Here is a 21,398-nt window from a genome sequence, read left to right on the forward strand (position 1 = left end):
ATTGCAATGCATACTGTAGACATGCAGTGTGGTAAATACTGTCTTTTATCACACTTCAGTAACTACTATGAGTGGTACGTGGTAGAACTCTGCTGCTTTGTGATGGGTGTATAGCATTGCAGCGTAAGAAATATGTTTAGACGCATGTATGTGCTTTTTCTAAAAGAGAAACCTATTGTGTTTCTACAAACCTAGCATTTGAAAATAAAATTGATTATTAACAAAAAAATAATTCTTACCTGATACACTCACATTTGATTGGTCGCACGAAACACCACTGTAACTTCAAAATGTTCCCATTCCCTATATTTAAAAAAGGAATGAGCGAATATTTTACTTGCTATTTATACTTGCTGCTCCAAAATAGTAAGCCTAGAAAGTTTAGAGGGGGGAATCAACCTTATATCAGAGCAGCACAAGTCTAATTGGGTTTTCAGAGGCTAGAAACCAAGGTTTTATAATCAGTGGGGCATAACTAGAAGTGAAGAAAATCCATAAGCAGAGACCCAAGGAGAGTGGGGGCAAATTAATGTTTAATTGCACATGAGAGCATCCTATTGTCAAGGACAACAAGGGCCAAGTCTGTACAAGTAAAGGTAATTATTTAACTAGTCAAGCCGCTAACTAATGCTTCATACTGCTATGAACACTAATCTCACACACAGACATACAACACAGCTGGAAGTGAGAAAACATTATCAGCCAATGAGAAAAATAAAACACAAGAGGTGGCTTCATCAGATATTTAGTATTATCCACCCCATCTCAAAACAAACTAATCTGCTTCTATCCTTCCAGTTGTCTACCATCAGAATAAGAACCACCAACAGTAGCTTTCTACCGACTTTGGTGGAGCTGGGACAAAAGCCAGTGGGAAAACTCTACACACCATCCTAACTCTCTCCATCAGGGAGTAAGGATTGCAGCCTACGTCTGTGAGGTACCGGTATATTTCACATACCTATTTTATATATTCCAGAGAAATGCCAGTATACGCTGTATGGAAAGTATGTTCCCTGTTCAAATCCACTACACTGCATTCTCTGTTCAATCTCTATTAAAATCTCTTATACGTTGCTGTAAGGCTGTAGCCTTTTACTTTCCAAAAAAATAATTACATAAGAAAAGGAAAGATTGCCACAAATTATTAAAATCATATAATTCAGAATGGCTGCTCACCACCATCAGTTGTTGCCAATTTTTGTTCACTTTTTATTGTGTTGAATATTAATTCAAATATGGTATTACATACACTAATGAAAGGACAAATGCTTCTTATCTACTCCCTCTGTGCAGGACTGTTAAAGCCATCTTTTGTATCTTGCCTTAGTAATAAAATGCTGATTTATAGTGTTTGCTTTATCTGTTGAAGTAAGATAATGGAGGAGCTATTGCCCAAGTAGATTTTCATTTCATCTGGCGTAAGATACAAATCCCCACCTTCACATATCTTGAACCTGCGACTCCTAAGACATAGCTATAGGAATAAAGCACTCCAGTGCACAAAGTATCAAGAAAAACCTGCTTGCTATCAAAGCAAACACTGCTGCTGTTATGTGATTCACAAAAATAATTTCTCAGAAACTCAACAGTTCTTAAAATCTAATACAGAGACCAAATACAGACTGTACACTTAGGTCACCTGCCAATGCTCTTCTTTGAACATCCCCCTGATGCAAGTAAGGCAGGTGGCAACTAGAGAAGGGGCACTTTTGGTTGTGGTACTCCTCTCCCAGAAATACTCACCTGGCACGTATGTGCTTTCTTTTTTTGTGCCAGGTCTTTTATTCTCCCGGGGGGGGGGGGGTTTACAAAAAAAAAGACTTTTACAAAGACTTTATTGTTTTTATTTTATCCAGTTCTGCTGCTTTTAAATCACTTACCAGCTTTGCACCACTTGGCAAACACTGTCTTTGTGAGGCTGCACAAGCATACAGACTTCTGGAGAAGAGCTTGCAGCTACTTTGCCCATCTCTGGTCTTTTTTGCTCCTCTGCCACACTGAGCTAGGACAAGGTTTGGCTTAGCGGATTGTACAAACCAATGTTATTTTATTATTGATTTTTTTTTATAAAAAATAAAATAAAATTGGGTGGTAATGCTGTTTTTAACCTGTAAACTTCCCACAAACTTAAGATGAAGGGCTATGTAGAACCCTATTGATAATAGTTACAGGTAGGTAACCGTGTTGGTCTGACGTAGTCGAAACAAAATTTAAAAAATAAAAAAAACCTTCCAGTAGCACCTTAGAGACCAACTAAATTTGTCATTGGTATGAGCTTTCATGTGCATGCACACTTCTTCAGAAGAAGTGTGCATGCACACAAAAGCACATACCTATTGATAATAATATCAATGATAATAATCACAAAATAAAATAAGAGAGGTGGCAATCTCACTTTTGTTAACCCCATCCCTGTAAATCACATACTCAATTCAAAGGGCAAAAGGGAAATTCCTCAACTGCAGTTGCATCATAGCAGTTTAACTGTAGACATCCTCACCACATACTATGGCTAGGGTTTACAGACAGCTCCTATACAGTGGTACCTCGGTTTAAGTACACAATTGGTTCCGGAAGTCTGTACTTAACCTGCAGCGGACTTCCCCATTGAAAGTAATGGAAAGTGGATTAATCCGTTCCAAACGGGTCCGCGGAGTACTCAACCTGAAGCGTACTTAACCCGAAGTATGAGTGTAATTGTTCCAGAAGTCTGTACTTAACCTGAAGTGTACTTAACCTGAGGCAAACTTTCCCATTGAAAGTAATGGAAAGTGGATTACAGTAATCCGTTCCAGACAGGTCCGTGGAGTACTTAAACTGAAAGTATTCAAACCAAAGCGTACTTAAACTGAGGTATGACTCTATTTACATACCGGTACTTAGTGCAGTTTCATGTACATTCCATGCCTCTCTGCTTCCTGCCTCCTCCACCTCTGCACCCACACACCTCTATCTGACCACTGCATCTTCAGCCTTAAGTACTATGATCCAATTCCAGCAAATGCAGCAGATTTAAGTCCACATTTCTGGGAAATCCACAGATACTGTACCTGTTTTCAATAGCAGGCGTCAAATTATCTGTGCTCCTTGCACATGACATACTCATCTAGGAAGTCCACCCTCCTAATTTGAGAAATATTCTCAGACAGCAGCAGACTCTGGTACACAAAGTCCAGCCTAGAAAGAAACCCCAAAGTTTCCTAGCACCTTATAAATTAACTAATTTATAACAATGATAGTTTTTGTACACAACAACCTTCCTCATCAGATAATGACACAGGCAGAGTTGGTGTTGGAGACAAATAACTGCAGATATATACATGGATTTGGAGTCAGCAGAAGAAATTGCACCACTCCATCATGCTAACAAGCTGAAATTAATGATATATTCAACTCAAAGGCTAAAACAAATTGAACAATATTCATCTCGAAAAAATGGAAAGTACTACAGACTTTCTATTTTGTGTGCCTATGTAAGACAAGGAAGTTAACAGTTCTTTGGGGGAGAAAGTTGAAGAAAACAGCACTCTCTAAAAGAGTATGTAAATCATGTAGATATCTAGTGTGAAAAATTCTCTATACTGCACTGTGTTATTCTCTCCTCAAAGGGAAATAAATCAAAGCTATTATCTTTGTAGTTTTATCGGGAATAAAGAAGGCAGACTGCTGACCTTTTTTATCCACTGAACTTCAACAAAATTGTTTAACATTTATTTACAAGTCTGCCATATGATAAAGACAATACCTTCAATGAAGCTTCACTCAAAGACCAAGGGTGATGTAGCTTATAGTTTAATGCAACATTGCTGCAAGCAGAAAATTAAATGCTGAAAGGTACAAACTTGATAAGAAGTTTTTTTAATGGTTTTTTTAAGGTGAACTTGGGAACTTGTGCTCAAGGAAAAGTGCAGCTATAATAAAGATCAAGTGCTGAAGCATAAACGACAGTTGTCTAGTTTAGCTAACCGGAAGGTGCTTCAACCCTGAAATTAAAAACTGTAGCATAAACTAGTATATTTTAAAAAAATTGGGAAATGCCTTTAAAAACCTACAGGACTAACTTTCAATGTTTGCAATATTTTATGATCAGAACCAAATTAAAAGACCCAAATACGTCTGTGTTTTCATTACAGTAATAAGTTACCTAGCACTGCAGTTATTTGTTTTTTCCACAAGGTGGCACTTTTGTACTGTCATGAAAGGCTTGGTGATTTCTTTAATCAAGCCACATTCCTTCATCCATTTACACTTTATGGCATAAGAGAATGGGGAGTCTGTGTGCTGTATGGTTTGGCATCAAATCTTTACACAATGGATTTTCAGTAAACCCGTCTCCAAACACTCCTATGTCTCTCGCTGTTCTCTTAAGTTCCATTGCGTTCTGTATTCCTCAGCTGATATTATTATTCATTTTTTATTTAGCTATTTCAAAACCACACTTTCATAGAAAATAAAACAAGGCATTGAACAGCTTATAAACACAGAACTGTCATAAGAACCTTAAAAATGCCAATGACATATCAATGAAAAACGGTCAGTAAAAAAAAAATGTATTTCAAAGACCTGCCTGAACAACACAATTTTTAAAAGAGATCTATAATATAACAGAGATGACACCTGCCAAACCTCTATTGGCAAAGAGTTCCAAAGGGCAGGAACTGCCAAACTAAAAGCTTGGCCCCTGGTAAAAGCTAACTGAACTTCAGGGGCATAGAGGGGGCACCAAAAACTATCCTGTTTATGACTTTGCATCACATTCCACAACAGACTTAGGAGGGTGCCCATGCACACACTAGGAGTAGTACAGTGGTACCTTGACTTACAAACGACTCGACAACTGAATTTTTCGACTTGCGAATGGGGGTAATGGCCGCGAGCTTACGAATGTCTCGACATCCGAAAGGAAACCACGGTGGTTTTAGATAGGGATTTTTTGACTTACGAATTTTTAGATAGGGTTGCTTCGACTTACGAATTTTTCCGTTTCCAATGCATTCCTATGGGAAATCGCGTTTCCAATGGCGTTTTTCGACTTACGAATTTTTCGACTTACGAAGGTGCCTTTGGAACGGATAAAATTCGTAAGTCGAGGCACCACTGTATACACATTCTCTCACTCATGCACACACATTCCTAGAGCACACACTCTCACATGCACACACGCATGCATGCAAGCATACAGACCACACATCCTACATTGATCCCCATCTCAGTGCAGGCTGAAAGACAAACCAGCTGCCCCAGGCTCCTCCAGGAGGAAGGTGGGACAAGAAAAGGAGGGAAGGGAGGGGTTGATGGACCACTAATAAAACTTCACAGAATTTATCCTGCCATGGATTCACCATAAACATAAACCTCTCTTCTTTGTAGCTTCTGTGACAAAGCATCTAAACCATGGGTAGGCAAACTAAGGCCTGGGGGCTGGATTTGGCCAAATCGCCTTCTCAAACCGCCTCACAGACGATCCAGGAATCAGCATGTTTTTACATAAGTAGAATGTGTCCTTTTATTTAAAATGCATCTCTGGATTATTTGTAGGGCTGCCTGGTGTTTTTACATGAGTAGAATGTGTGCTTTTATTTAAAATACATCTCTGGATTATTTGTGGGGCATAGGAATTCATTCTTTTTTTTTTCTTTCAAAATATAGTCCGGCCCCACAGTGTAAAATTGTTTCTCTCCTATACAGGTCTGAGGGGGTTCTGCAATCCTATTTTAGTCTCCTCAGGAATAAATTATCCCATAAATAGTTACATTTATTAATGGAGCCTAAGAAAAAGTGAGTAACCACTTCTATCTACAGAAGTGCGTACTTCTATCTACATGAAAAATAATTATTTTAAAAATCCCATTCTTAGCAGTCCCTGCACTGTGTTGTTCTGTCTTGGCAGTATTGTAAATTTGTGCAAGCTACCTGTAAGCCCCCCCACCGCCTTAAAGTGCTTTTTCCTTGGGCTTTCTTCTGTGCTGCTCTCATATGAAGAATGAATGTCCCCTTTTCAAAATGGTTGCTGCTACATCTGGTGTTTTATGGAACAGAGCTTACATCCTTTGCCCTGCCTCTGTGCGTAGCATATGAAAGCAAAGTTCTGCCGGGGGGGGGGGCTTATTTTGCCAAGGCTTTGCCAGGCTTGTCAAAGTCTGGACTTATTTTCTTTTCTTTTCTTTTAAATATATTTTTATTGATTTTTCCAATTCAAACCAATTATATCACATTCATTATTTCAAATTATACACATATATATCAATCAAACCGAATGTTATGCCAAATCATCTAGAATTTTTTTTGGGGGGGGTTCCCATGCTTCAAGAAATTGGGGATTCCTCGCAACCGTCCACTGCCGTCTTTTTTCTAAAGTTCAAATCGTCTCTCCGAGTTCATAATAATCCAGATCTTTCCCTTACAGTCACATAGATGTTTTCCTCTTTCAACCGATTATTTCCCAGCTGCTGAGATAAATGTCAAACAAAGTTTCACAAATGTTCTTTCTCCTGTGTGAGTTAATCAGTCCAGCCTCCCCATAAATCTTCTTGGTCTGGAGCGTCCCTATTGCGTCGACTCTCAACACGAAGCAGCGCCATCTTAAAAAAACTCAAATCACTTTCGTTTTCTCTCATAGATTAACGATCTTTATAAAATTTACAGCTTTTCCAGGCAGAAGAACCAAACCTCACACCATGCATAGACTCTTGGTAAATTAATGGATCTCCTTGCCCTATAGCTGAACTTAGCTTCAGGTCGCTGCTCCAATTCAAAGTGCGTCACAACTCATAAATCCTCCGAACGCGTCCAGGCACTCCTCCCATCCAACTAGAGGGGGGTTTTTCTCGTCAGCAACTCCTCATCTTCAAAAAATATGCTCAATAACAACAGTTTATAAAGTTCAACTCACACAGTCTTTTGCTTCTCTTTCACTCCAAACAAGCCAGGACATCACGTCTGGGAAGGTACGAAGTAACTCATATGAAAAATAAATAAAAAAGACTCGCTTCCCTTATCGCTCCGTCCCCATCAATTCTTCTTCCAGATGAAATACAGCCTTTAACTCCTCACCCTCAGCAGCATAGATTTCTCGGCAGTAAACAGCGCTTCTGCCCCTCCTTCTGAAGTATGTCCATAGATTTAAGCCTAATTATCTTCTTTAATCATGGAAATCCCCGCCATGCAGATTAGCGTCCGGGAGTCCTGGCCCTCGTAAGTGCTTCAGCCCAAGCTCCCCCCACTCCATAAACAGTCGGAGTGGGTCTGGGGGCATCGCGGGGTTCGTAACCCCGGAGAGGGTAGGGGGTTGCCATTTACTCCCCTAGCAACCGCCAAATTCCTTACGAAGGTCAGAGGGATGGAAAACAGGTCCGCCATTCCTGCAGGCGGAAACCGGAACTAAGTCTGGACTTATTTTCAAGGCTGGTTTAGCACTTGACGTCTTGCACCATGTGGTGGAAGCAGGACCTTTGAAGGTCCTAGGCACTTAAAAGATCTTGGTGCCCCCATATTTATCTAATTCAAAATTTTATTTTTTGACATGAAATAAAACCTACAGAAAGATGGAGAGTAATGTTTATTTTTGTATACTTCCACTTTATTCATATGGGGGGGGTGAATTCTCCTACTTTTTCTCATTGCAAAGTCTTTCATCAGCTCCTTAGAACAAATCTTATATAAGACATATGCCTCCATACTTAGTAGAGATAATAAGGCATCCGGCCTACCTTGTTGCATAGTTGTTCTGTTGGGACTTTTTAATATACTTCAACTGAGAAAATGAACGCTCAACTGAGCAATTTGTGACCATTAATGCTAAAAATCTGACAATGAATCTGTGGTGCCCTCCCTTGATACCCTAAGCAAGTGCTTATTTTGCTTAATGGTTAATCCAACCCTGTGAAGTATTAAGTGATTTCCTTAACTGTGTCATTTGTTTTTTCCCCACCAGATGGCACCTTAGTACGATACAGTATCTGCTTTCTATGGTCACATTCAATTGGCATTTGTTTTTCAATACACTGTTTTGCTTTTTAGTGAAGAAACATTATTGTGGTTTACACTTCAGAGTCACCCAAGTGTTCCATTCAAACATTATGTGAAAGAAAATGTTTCTTATCTATAGCTATCTGCAGCACAATATACATATATATTAAATCTACAGACATTTTGTGCAATTTGATCTCTCTAAATCATCAGGAAATTACCTCCTTCATCATGGATGTTGGGAGGTACACATTGCAAAATAAGTATGCGGGATAACTGCACAACAAAATTGCACTAGCTCAGGCATCCCCAAACTGCGGCCCTCCAGATGTTTTGGCCTACAACTTCCATGATCCCTAGCTAACAGGACCAGTGGTCAGGGATGATGGGAATTGTAGTCCATCTGGAGGGCCGAAGTTTGGGGGTGCCTGCACTAGCCCTTCTCGTTCTACTTTTGAGTACTGTACATTTAAATTAAGTGATGCAGCTATTCCCTTTCAGTTAATTTCCAGAGAGGGGATAATGGCAGTACATCATTTGAATCTCAGTTGTATCCATTAACCAAAATAACCTTTCTCCTTTTTGGTAAAATGTTTCCAAGCTCAAAACTACTGCATCCCACAACTCCCATTTGTGACACAGCTGACAAAAAAGAGATTGACAGCAATGATTTACATTTTAAAAATTAAAAAAATCCAGTTACATGGGCTGGCACCAATATAGATGGGTCCCTGCTGAATGGAAGCCCTTTCTACCAATTTTGCATACTACAGTGGTACCTCGTGTTAAGAACTTAATTCATTCTGGAAGTCTGTTCTTAACCTGAAAACTGTTCTTAACCTGAGGTACCACTTTAGCTAATGGGGCCTCCTGCTGCCACCACGCCACCCCCGCACGATTTCTGTTCTCATCCTGAAACAAAGTTCTTAACCCGAGGTACTATTTCTGGGTTAGCAGCGTCTGTAACCTAAAGCGTCTGTAACCCGAGGTACCACTGTACTGCCCTCACAAACTCTGCTGCAATATCCTACCAGCATCTTAGCTATCAAGCCATACTACCTTGTTGCATTAGCTCATACCCCAAGTGTGATATCCTGGTTGTTACATTGCACCAAATTTTGTGAACTGATTCTACTTTGTTGACTCAGCAGCTCTAAAGATCAGGGCATAAATAACCCCATCACCATACAATGTGACCACAACAAAGCATGTACTGTATTCAGATAAAGGTGTAAAAGATCCTAAACAAGAGACTGCCTTAAGATAAAGGGATAGAAATATTAACAGTGAAATTATGAAATTGACTCATTGTGATGATCTCCACATTCAAATTAACAAACTGCAGATAAAATCTTGTCCAGAGAGCCCCACCGGTAAATGGAAACCACAAAAGTTCACATAACAAAGAAGTTTGCTGTGCTCATGTTTACTGCAGGCCTTGGCTAGTTGCTAGGAGCACTGCTTTCAGTGGGATTTTTGCATTCTTGTCTGGTTCACTTCCTCAAGTGCTTGAACATTCCTATAAAAAAATTGCTTTTAGACTGCGCTGTTCAACACACTACAGAGAACCCAATTCTGTCCAAGTCAGTGTAATGTATCCCTGTTTACATCATATTGTAAATGTAACATTCTTTGGAGTAAGTTAGAAGGCTCTTATATCACATCTATGGTCTGGATATGCAGTCTGTACAACATAAAGATATGATTGTAGAGGTGTGCAATTCCCCACTGCATACCCTCCAACATTTCTCCAATGAAAATAGGGACATCCCATTCCATAATGATAATTTTACTATTTATACCCTACACATCTTCCTGGGCTGCCCCAGCCACTCTGGGCAGCTTCCAAAATATATAAAAACATAATAAAACGTTAAACATTTTTTTAAAAAAAAAACCCAAACTTTCCTATACAGGATTGCCCTTAGACAGCTCGGGGGTCAGTTAACTCCATACACTCCAACATTTCTCCAATGAAAATAGAGATATTCTAACATGTGTAAGCTAGACTCATACAGGCTTTCTCATAGTGGGAACTGTCAAGTGGGAACTACCGTAGGGGGGAACCTTCTCTTTTTTTTTAGCCTCCCCACCCCATTAATAAATATTGACATAAGTAACTAAGGGAGCATATAATAAAAGGTAAAGGTATCCCTGACCATTAGGTCCAGTCGCGGACGACTCTGGGGTTGCAGCGCTCATCTCGCGTTATTGGCTGAGGGAGCTGGTGTGCAGCTTCCGGGTCATGTGGCCAGCATGACAAAGCCGCTTCTGGCGAACCAGAGCAGCGCACAGAAACACCGTTTACCTTCCCGCTGGAGTGGTACCTATTTGTCTACTTGCACTTGACGTGCTTTCGAACTGCTAGGTGGGCAGGAGCTGGGACCGAACAACAGGAGCTCACCTCACCGCGGGGATTTAAACCACCAACCTTCCGATCGGCAAGCATATAATAGAAATCTATAAAACCGTGCACAATGTAGAGAAGGTGGGCTGGGGAGAAAGTATAGCACTTTTCTCTCTTTTCCATACCAGAACTCCATCCAATGAAACTGAATCACAGAGGATTCTGTATTACAGTATTACAGGTAGATTCTGTTTTACAGGTAGATCCAATAGGACTGTTCTTGTGTTAAGGGTGAAGGGAATGTCAGCTAAGAAGGAGGTTCCAAGCTAGAAAATATGAAAAAGTTATGCACAGGGAGGACTAAGTGTCAAGGAGTACAATTAGCAGGCTTTTTCTAGGAGCAGTTCGTGAACCTAAGTAGTGCCAATTCAGTGGGGTAGCATTTCTGTTAATGTTGCAAATGGACAAAATTGTGCTACACTAAACTTACTGGTTTCACAGGGTAAAGAAAACCAGCTCCTGTCCCCGTTTTGTAATTTTTTTCTGGACAAGACGGCTGGCTTCTCTCTCCTCCCTTACAGGAAAAAGTACTCCCACCATTCCTTCCTAATGTGTTTTAGCAAATTAATGATTTGTGAATCCTTGATTTAAAGCATCTATTTTACAGGCTGCTGTGAACATTCTTGAGGAGAGTGAATATGACTATCTATTGAAAATTAGATAACATAATTAGTTACTCATTTAGAAGCAGAGAGAAAATTAGTAATCATCTTAGTCTATTGCCCTTGTGTCTTATGGCCCAGTAGCCATAAGATGGCTTTTATTTCAACAACACAGAAGGGATTTTAAGAATTAGATTCATATAATTGAATACATTCAAGGGTGAACTAATCAAATTTAATAAAGTAGCTGAAAATTCTGTCAAAAATCATGTAATGTAGGAAACAAGGGTCAAGACTATGCCTCTGATAGGCATTAAGCCTTGTTAGCACTTCTGGAGATGTATCACAGTGTGCTGTTTTTTAACAAGTGGCTATATTTTTTTCAGAAGTTATAGTTTGGTCTACAATAATAAAAACTAGTACAGTAATTACCACCAACACAGAGAACTCCCATGTTGCAAAAGTGCTCATTTCCATTAAATGGTTAGAAGAATCAGTGGTGTGGCTGCCCACTAGACCTACTAAGGATGCTAGGAGTTCATGGGGTGCAGCCAAGTTGTTTTGGTTTTCTCATCATCATCCTCCCTTGCTATTGTGGGCACTTAAGAACTTCAATTTTACAAATAGCTTTTTAATTTAATTTTATCAAAATGTTTTACTACCTTTATACCGTCACAACTCTGTAGACCATTGTGCAACAACAAAAAGAACAATACTACTATCTTAACAGCTAACAAATTTCTTATGGCCTAAGGATTTAGGGACTAAAATCCACAGCATCAGATGTCTCATTTTTTGAAATCCATGTACACTTAAGCAATACAGTAATACATTTTGCTAGCCTCTAGAGTGTTACTTCACTATAGTTTCATTTCTGCTGTAAGCCATGGCTAGTTGTATAACATTTCTGAACAAATCAGAGAAAAGCAGCAAGATGGTTCTATGTAAATGCTGAACAGCATGGGAGACAAGAACTCAGAATATTAAAAGTCAGGGGGCTAAGCAGAAGTCTCCCGGCAACTTTTTCTGAAAGTTGCTCTCCAGATAGGAATGTAACCACTTCACAGCAGAGTCTCTAATGCCCAACTAAATCGGCCAATCCAGCATGGTCTATGGCAGGGGTTGTCAACCTGGTCCCTACCGCCCACTAGTGGGCATTTCAGGATTCTAGGTGGGCGGTAAGGAAATTTTACCATCAAGAAAGATGCCTTAGTGAGCGGTAGGTATAAAAAGGTTGACAACCCCTGATCTAGGGACGTGGGTGGCGCTGTGGTCTAAACCACAGAGCCTAGGGCTTGCCAATCAAAAGGCAGTTTGAATCCCCATGACGTGGTGAGCTCTCATTGCTCGGTCCTAGCTCCTGCCAACCTAGCAGTTTGAAAGCACGCAAAAAAGTGCAAGTAGATTAATATGTACCGCTCCAATGGGAAGGTAAATGGCGTTTCCGTGCGCTGCTCTGGTGTCGGTGTTCCATTGCGCCAGAAGTGGCTTAGTCATGCTGGCCACATGACCCAGAAAAACTGTCTGTGGAGCAGACAAACACCGGTTCCCTCAGCCTGTAAAGCAAGATGAGCGCCGCAACCCCAGAGTCATTCACGACTGGACTTAACTGTCAGGGGTACCTTTACCTTTACCTTTACCCCTGCTTATGGAAACCAAAAGCCAATGCGAGTGGCAGAAAAAATTGTAAGGTCACACTCTCCTCTGGTCTCCCAACCAGATAACATATCAGGGTATCCAAGGCTGTTTTAGTGATGGAAATGAACCATAATGAGATTGAAATGGATCTAGATAAGTAGCCTCATCTAAGAATGCTAGATAGCACCTTGCCCAGTAAAAATATTTTCTTAACTTTTGTATCCTACAGATGTGCACATAGCTACAACCCACCAGAGGGAGCATGGACATAAGAATGAAAAAGTAACAGCCAGAGACATATGGAAATCTTAAACCAGGAATGGCGAGCCTGTGGCCTCTAGATATTGTTGGACTGCAACTCCCATCATACCTAACCATTAGCCATGCTGGTTACAGCTGGTGGGAATTGGAGTCCAACAGCATCTGGCAAGCCACAGGGTCCCAGTTCCTGTCTTAAACTGTAACCAAAGAGGTTTAGATGGTATATTAGAAAGAACTTTCTAAAACATGTCAACCTTAAAAGCAGCCATTGCTTCATCTGGGTTTGGAATGCTAAGCAGTATAAAATTTACATTGCATTCCAGATGTTTTCTCTCTATCTATGCTATATTTTCTCTCTATCTATGCTATATTTTTTAGGGACCCAGGTGGCGCTGTGGTTAAACCACTGAGCCTAGGGCTTGCTGATCAGAAGGTCGGCGGTTCGAATCCCTGCGACGGGGTGAGCTCCTGTTGCTTGGTCCCAGCTCCTGCCAACCTAGCAGTTCGAAAGCACGTCAAAATGCAAGTAGATAAATAGGAACCGCTACAGTGGGAAGGTAAACGGCGTTTCCATGTGCTGCTCTGGTTTGCCAGAAGCGGCTTTGTCATGCTGGCCACATGACCTGGAAGCTATACGCCGGCTCCCTCGGCCAATAATGCGAGATGAGCGCGCAACCCCAGAGTCGGTCACAACTGGACCTAATGGTCAGGGGTCCCTTTACCTTTACCTTATGCTATATTTTTGCATAAAGTTTATGTCACACGCCATGCTCACTGTATATAAACAGCATACAAAAAGCTCCAAATCAATTTAGGTCTCTTATGAGAAAACACTTTAAGGCTGCTGTCCTAAGCATAATCACATGACCTATTGAACTGTGTGGGACTTACTTCTGATTAAGCATGCTTAACTAGTGGATAGTTTTTCCTGATTCAGACAATTCTGTAAAAGCTACAGAGACAACATTCCAATTTGAATTGTAAAACAGTAACAAAACAATAATATACAAAAGTGCAGTAATATTTCTGCAGAGAACTGTGGGTTTATGACAAAGACTTTCCATGTTGCCTTATGGCACCAGGACTGCTTAGTCCAGGAAACAAGAAGGTTCTGAAATAGCGTATTTCCTTAAAGTTATGTACTCGCAAGAAAGGATAAAAGGCCTGGAAAAATCCAAGACTATTGGCAGACTGAAAGCCTAATCATTGCACTGGCTGCATATCTATTGTATTAATTTTTAAAGCCTTAAACATCTTACGTCCAGGGTACCTTAAGGACCGCCTAAACCCTTCTACCCCAGCTTGATCACTGAGCATCATTAGTCTTCCCCCGAGCTGGCAAGGCTCACCTGACAGCAACAAGAAACCGTGCCTTTGGTGTCATCAACCCTGTCCTGTGGCATGCTCTGCCAACAGAGATTCAGCAGGCACCTATTTCAGCCTGCAGAAACCTTGCTCTGCTACCAAGCTTATACAGGCAATTAAGAATACATCTGATTTTAATTTTTAATGCATTTTTATTCTATGCATATACTATTGCTGTAAACCGCTTGGAGATGGCTTACGCTATAGCAGTATATAAGTACTTTTATAAATAAATCAAATGAATAAAAAACACGTGCATTTAAAGCCGCAACATCACTGCCAGAGGTTATGTACCTCCCCTCCGTCCTCCACAAGCCTGCCTACCCCGCGTATATATCCATGCAACGTCTTAGATCGATTTTATTAAACTATAATAGCAGAGGAAGCTGCCACCAGTCTCTACGTTGCTTTTGAGAGCGGATAACACGGCAGAATCTCCGAATAAGTGACCCGGCGGGTCACACGCACGGATTGTCAGAGACCCCAAAGGAAGCTGGCTGATAAAAACACAAGCAGGTCCCTCCTTCACCCAGCACCCGGCAGCCCCGAAAAGCGCCCACAAGCGGCGGAGATGCTGCGCTCCCCTCCCAGGAAGCGGCCGCTCCGGGCGCCCAAATGCAGCCGGCATCCTCTTCGTCGTCATGGCAACCGGACAACTTGCAGCCTCCCTCCCTGGCTCCCTCCCTCCGTCCCCCTCTCGTCCCTCGCCTCGCAGCGGCAAACGCACACACCTCACCGACCCCGCTGCCCTGCCGTGGTGGCGGCGGCTTTTTCCCGCCTCTCGGTCCCCGGGCCGGCTCTTCAGCCCCTTCGTGCTTGCAGAAACTTTTCTCCACAGCCGGCCAGCCTGGGCACCGCGGGTAGTACAGGGGCCTCGCAGGGACAAAGTAGCGCAGAGCGCGGAGACGTTCCTCCCTGCAATTCCACCCCCCCCCGCCCTCCTCAGAGACCGGCCGGCCCCACCTCGGGGAGGAGGAGGAGGAGGAAGAAGAAAAAGAAGAAGGGGCGGTGGGACTTTCCCGTCTCCCCCTCGCCCATCCAAGAACGCTTTTCTCTCGGTAACAGAAGGGCGGGCGTTACCTCTGAGAGAACTTGGCCTTCGCTTTGAAAAAAAGTTACATTTCAAAAACCGGCTGCAGCCGCCGCTCTGCCCCACCATTCCAGCCTCTAAGGAAACTTAGCAGGGCAATCTTGGTTTACATAATCAGAAGTAAATCGCATTGAATACCGTGGATCTTTCCCCTCAGAAAAGCGTGCATAGGCTGTGAGTCTCTCAGCTCCCTGCGAAACTTGTCCGTTGGGATTGTCCTCTTTCTGAACTGATTTCGTGGGCTCACTTGGCTCCGCAGTTTTTATTGCTGCTGCTGCTGCCGTGGATGCGGTTTCGCGTATAAGGAGTGGTGTGTGCTCAAGACATAGCCCCTGGCCTAGAAGAAGCAGGAAGCAGGAAAGAGCCAGTTGCACAGAGTAGCTACCATAATGTGCAATTCCTGCATCTTCTAGTTCCTCACTTAGCAAGGCTGCTTTGTAAAGTTTCAAATGCCTTGCAAGGACATACAGTACAGTATAAGCCGCAGACTGCCCCCTGGCGCAGGGTTGTTGAAATCAATAGGGTTAAAGGAGTTGAGGCCGAGGTGGGGGGCGCCCAGCCCAAGATACTTCGGTATCTGCAGGGGTGGGGGGCAACCCCACTAACTCCCACACCTCAGTGGAGCTTGCACAGGAGAACAATAGAATTGTAGAGTTGGAAGGGAGCATGAGGCTCATCTAGTCCAACCCCCTGCAGTGCAGGAATGTTTCACCCAGTGGGGGGCTCAAACTCACGATCCTGGGATTAAGAGTCTCATGCTCTACTGACTGAGCTCAGATTATTGTGCCCTGTAAATCAAATGTCTGGTGACATCTTTTAACAGCGCCCAAAATATGCCCGCTGAGGCACCCTCCTCATCTTGCCTCACAACAGGATCACTTCTGAGCTTTTTAAACAACTTCTAACTGTGTGGCACTACATTTTCTCCTTATTGTAGCAGGAAAACCCTCAATCAACACCAACAGTGCAATATACAATTTGCATAAGGGAGAGTACAATCTTGCTATGATGAATGGGTGCTCTTTGCAACTCCTTACCTGTTGTTATGCAATCCTTATGTCAGGAGTTCCTAAACTGTGGTCCATGGACCACAAGTGGTCTGCAAGCTTCATTTATGTGGTCCACAGTGTGTCTTATCGATTTGTGGTTGAAGTCAATAGACATCGATCACATCAAATATTCATGTCAATTTTAATTGTATTTGTATTGCTTTTATTTCTTATATTGTGCTTTTTGTATTACAGTTTGAATTTTATGGACATACAAGGTAATAAGACATAAAATAAGCAGTAAAATACAACTAAAATTATGCAGCATCTATCACGGCACATTACAACTACAGCAGTCAGAAAAATCATTAAGTGGTCTGCCAAGACCCTCAACAATCTTCAAGTGATCCATGTGGAAAAAAGTTATGTCAAATAGAAGGATGTTGTCACTGAAAATTTAAGGCCAATTCATATCTGCAGAAATAACATGTGATACAGTCCTTTCTCAACTGCATCAGGGTCCAACTGCAAGTGCATCCTTTACACATTTGGGTCATGAGTACATCAGGTGGATGACTCATCTTATTGACGTTAGCTTTTCATGTATAGAAAGGGAAACATTCAAACCCAGTCTGAAGTAGTTACATAGATACACAATCTCCCAGGGAAGAGGTAACAATTAGCATGGAGGAGGTACATACACATGGAGGAGGTACATACACATTCCATCTTTTAGGTGTAGCATTTGGTCTAACAGAGATGAACAAATTTTTATCGTGCCTGACACTGAAAAATTGCCCATCGTTCAGGGGCAGCCAGGAGCATATCCTTGAAGAATGCAACCTGTACTTATTTACTAATACAAAATAGCATTACTGTAAGCACTGAACAATGGGTTGTGGTACAGTGACCTTTTGCAAGGTCCAAACTATTGTGAGTCACAGTTGCAGGTTAAATAAACGATATTTACCTTAGATAAATGAAATGTTCAATACAAATTCCTGTTCTAAGTAAGTACTACAATAAAAAACAACATTGTGTTTACCAGTGCTAGCTATAGTAACAACCCTGATTACATCATAACACAGCAATTCTATATGTGTCAGAAGTAAGCTAATTATGGTGCCAGGTGTATCTCTGTGGAGAAGGAATTCCACAAACTAGGAGCTGCCCAAGGAATGCCCTCTCCCAGGCCACCACCAACTTCTGAGGGCAGTGGAACTACCAAGAGGGACCTCTGCCAATCTTAACATCCAAGAGGAAAGAGGCAAGTCTTTCACATATTTGTGGCCTGAGTCATTTAGGGTTTTATACACTAACTTAAGCATCTTGAATTGGGCCCAGAAATTAATAGGCAGCCAATGCAGCTGTTTTAAAGCCATGATTATATGAGAACTAAATGGAAACCCAGCCAGTAATCTGTCCACTGTGCTTTGGACAAGTGAAGATTCAGAGTTGTTTTCAAGGGCAGCCCCACCGCATAGTGCTTTCCTATCATCCAATCTGGAAGTTACCAGACCATGGAGTATTATGGCCAAGTAAGCTCTGTCCAAAAGTGGCCATGTTAGCAAACCAGCTTTAGCAAGAAATAGACTCTCCTAGCCATTAAGGGCACTTGAGCCTCAAGGAACCACATTGAATCCAGAGTACACCCAAGCTATGAACCAGCTCCTTTCAGGGAAGTGGAACCCCATCCTCAACAAACTGTCTTCCCACCTCTTGGACTCAAGAACTTGGAACACATAACACCTGTCCTTCCAGGATTCAACTTTTTGGCCCACATGCAGCCCATAACTCCTTCCTAGTACCTGTCTAGCACCTCAACCATAACTCCTAATTCAGATGGGACTGAAAGGTAGAATGCCATCCTTATACTGGTGACACTTCACTCCGAATCACTTGATGACAGCTCCCAGTAGTTTCATATAGTTGTTAAATAGCACGGGGAACAAGATGGAACTCTCCGCAACACCACAGCAAAGCTCCTATATTAACATATTTGGGCTGCAATCCAAAGAGATGATACCAAGCACATGACAGAGAACTATGCATACAACTGAAGTTTTATTTGCTGCTTCAACCGCAGCAGTTCCTACTATCAAAGGGCTAAGTGATCACATTTTAAAACAACTTGTTCCTTCAGCAACTGCAAGAAGTTCTCTCCAGCATCCACATTTCACATCTTCAGATTACAGCCAAGGCAATTATGTTCTTGCTTCTCGACAGTGCATATGCTGGATAAATAAATTTTAAAAATCTCTCATTGTAATGTTTAAATACTAGCCCCATTACAAGTATAGTTAAAAAGAATGCATGGTGGTTTTTATGCTATATTAATATCCTTCTTTATGCAGTCTTGCTGATCTAATATCACAAGCTATATTGATTTATCAACTCCTGGTTTCTCCCAGAATGATTTTTTAAAAATGTGATTAGGGAAGTTTTTAATATTTAATGCTGTATTGTTTTAATATTCGATTGGGAGCCACCTAGAGTGGCTGGGGAGACTCAGCCAGATGAGCGGGGTACAAATATATTATTATTATTAGTAGTAGTAGTATTATTATTAATTACATGTAACTAATATGCTACCGTATTTCATATATAGCACATGTAGGATAGAGTAGCCAATGAACGTGATGTACACTCAAGGAATATATATATATATATATATATATATATATATATATATATATATACACACGCACACGCACACACTCCCTTTCCCTTCTTTGTGCATATAACGAGTGGTTCTAGTGGTGGTGGTCCCTACTACTAAGTAAGGTTTATCTATTCTAGCCTCCACATTGAAAACTTGAGTGTATGTGAAGTATTTGGTATTCCCAGTGTAACTGTTCCAAGTTTGGTTTGGTTTCCACCTGGAACCATATGAACACATGGCTATGCTAATGTAGGATTTTACTCTGATGCATTTTGAAATGTTGTCACTGCTTACTCTTTCATTACTCAGTTTCACAATGTGATTTATATGTTGTTAGGAGTTCAGATAGCTTTGTGCACTGACAGGTTTTATCTAAACCACTAACATTTGTTTTCATGAATATGATTCCCCATTTGAGAAGCAGTAAAACCACTTGGTACATCATCTCATAGCAACACGCTGCTATTTACTCTTGGCAGAAGAGAATAGGTGCCTTTGAGACTCAGGGCTTACATAATGCAGCTAAAACGGCAGGCTTTCATTTTTGGACATCTCACTCACATTTCCCTTGAGTAAATGTCTCTGCAAAATAGATGCAAATATTTTAACTGTATTTAAATAAAATACACATACAGTACCTAATACAAACAGCTACTGCTGCAGTTTTCTAGGGTTTATTTCAACATTTATACCCCACCTTTCTATAATATCACACTCAAGGCAGTATGCAAACAGAAATAGAAATCACACAAGATTAAACCAATCCTAGCAATAAAATAAAACGAACAGTAAATGCAGCATTATAAAAATTATTAGCAACAGGAAGCTAAATCATAATCAGAGCATCTCTTACTATGACATGCTTGCCAAACTAAAACAGAACCCTTTTAAAATTAGGCAAAGTGAGGACTAAGTTAACCTTTCATAGCATAGTAAATATTCTGTAGTTTACAAACCACAACTGAAAAGTACTTCTCCCTCTCTCTTGTCCATGCCTTCTACACTTCTGTTGGTAAAGAGACAGTGATGAGGGCTACAGAAACTGATCATGAATTTCAAGTAGGTTCTTGGGGGGGATGGGAATAATTCCTGAGAAGCACTATTATAGTAACAGCAGTTCTGAAGTGTGTCAATTCCTAAACAAAGAATAGGGATTTCTGTTATTCAGAACTACTATGAATTAGCATATAAAATGAAATGGGTACAGAGCACCTTTCACTACAGTACTGCACATATACAAAAAGTAAAACACAAAAACAGCTTAGGAACCGTAAAACAATGGTACCTGGTAGTTTTAAGGATGGTAAGTAATCAAAGTTTTTGTGTCCTGTTCTGATGTACTGTACAGGAGAATGGCGCTAAATGTTTACATGGCTAGGGTAGTTTAATATCAAAAGTGAATTGTTATAGGACTGCCAGATCACTTTTGTAGGACAACTGATTAACCCCTGGTGTTATTTCAGAAGTGATGATACATTTTCCAGTTCTAAAATAATTACTGCCACCTGCTGAAGCAGCAAATAGTAGTCTGTGGATGGGAAAGTAATAAAAATGGGTGGGTGAGGGGAGCTGTGGTGCTTCATTGGTAGATTTTGATAAGGGTCCACTTGGAAATTCAGAGAAAACCTTTTGACTAAAGCATGGGTAGACAAACTAAGGCCTGGGGGCCAGATCCAGCCCAATCGCCTTCTATATCTGGCCCGCGGATGGTCCAGGAATCAGCATTTTTACATGAGTAGAAGGTGTCCTTTTATTTAAAATGCATCTCTGGGTTATTTGTGGGGCATGCCTGGTGTTTTTACATGAGTAGAATATGTCCTTTTATTTAAAATGCATCTCTGGGTTATTTGTGGGGCATAGGAATTCGTTCATTTTTTTATTTATTTTTTCAAAATATAGTCCGGCCCCCCACAAGGTTTGAGAGACAGTGGAGCAGCCCCCTGCTGAAAAAGTTTGCTGACCCCTGGACTAAAGGCTGTTAAAGAGCTCACAATTTTCAAATAAAAAAATCTCAAATTTAGTTATTGGTTTTTCTACCCAAGTTGATGCAGACTTCAGAGTAATAATAGGACTACTTCTGTCTTATTGATCAAGTGCACTTAGAAACAAACATTATAGCTGAATTACAAAACAAACATTGCATTTGGCCTACATGAACTGTGTCCTTGAGTATACATGACCCAGCATGCCCTTCAGGGCAAACTGGAAGCTTCGTTGCTGCCATAGCTGCCAAGTTTTCCCTTTTCTCGCGAGGAAGCCTATTCAGCATAAGGGAAAATCCCTTTAAAAAAGGGATAACTTGGCAGCTATGGTTGCTGCAGAACACAACAGCCTGCCTCGTAATAAGAATAAGTCCTAACAGGTAAGCTACCAAAAGCATGTTTCAGTATCTGCATTGGATTCCTATTACCCA

General features: G+C 41.2%; 1 protein-coding gene across 31 annotated transcripts in view; it reads right to left on the reverse strand.

Moving 5' to 3' along the window:
• Window positions 1–15,735, reverse strand: part of STK33 (serine/threonine kinase 33) — a 59,276-nt gene extending 43,541 nt beyond the window's left edge. For 7 of the 31 annotated variants that reach the window (XM_088666953.1, XM_088666985.1, XM_088666933.1 and 4 more), the window contains exons 1-2: window positions 14,976–15,114; window positions 240–303 (exon numbers count right to left, since the gene is read on the reverse strand). Coding sequence is in view for 3 of the 31 variants with exons in the window: in XM_088666902.1 (XP_088523028.1) it covers window positions 253–303; window positions 15,473–15,503 (82 nt within the window). In the remaining 28 variants the exon portion in view is untranslated. Of the gene's footprint in view, window positions 1–239; window positions 304–14,975; window positions 15,329–15,472 lie in introns of those variants that run through there. The other 24 variants (XM_088667018.1, XM_088666961.1, XM_088666926.1 and 21 more) reach the window with 19 other exon arrangements.
• Window positions 15,736–21,398: the final 5,663 nt, after the last annotated feature.

Source organism: Zootoca vivipara, chromosome 1, assembly GCF_965207765.1.
Source record: "Zootoca vivipara chromosome 1, rZooViv2.hap1.1, whole genome shotgun sequence".
NCBI classification, from domain to species: Eukaryota; Metazoa; Chordata; class Lepidosauria; order Squamata; family Lacertidae; genus Zootoca; species Zootoca vivipara.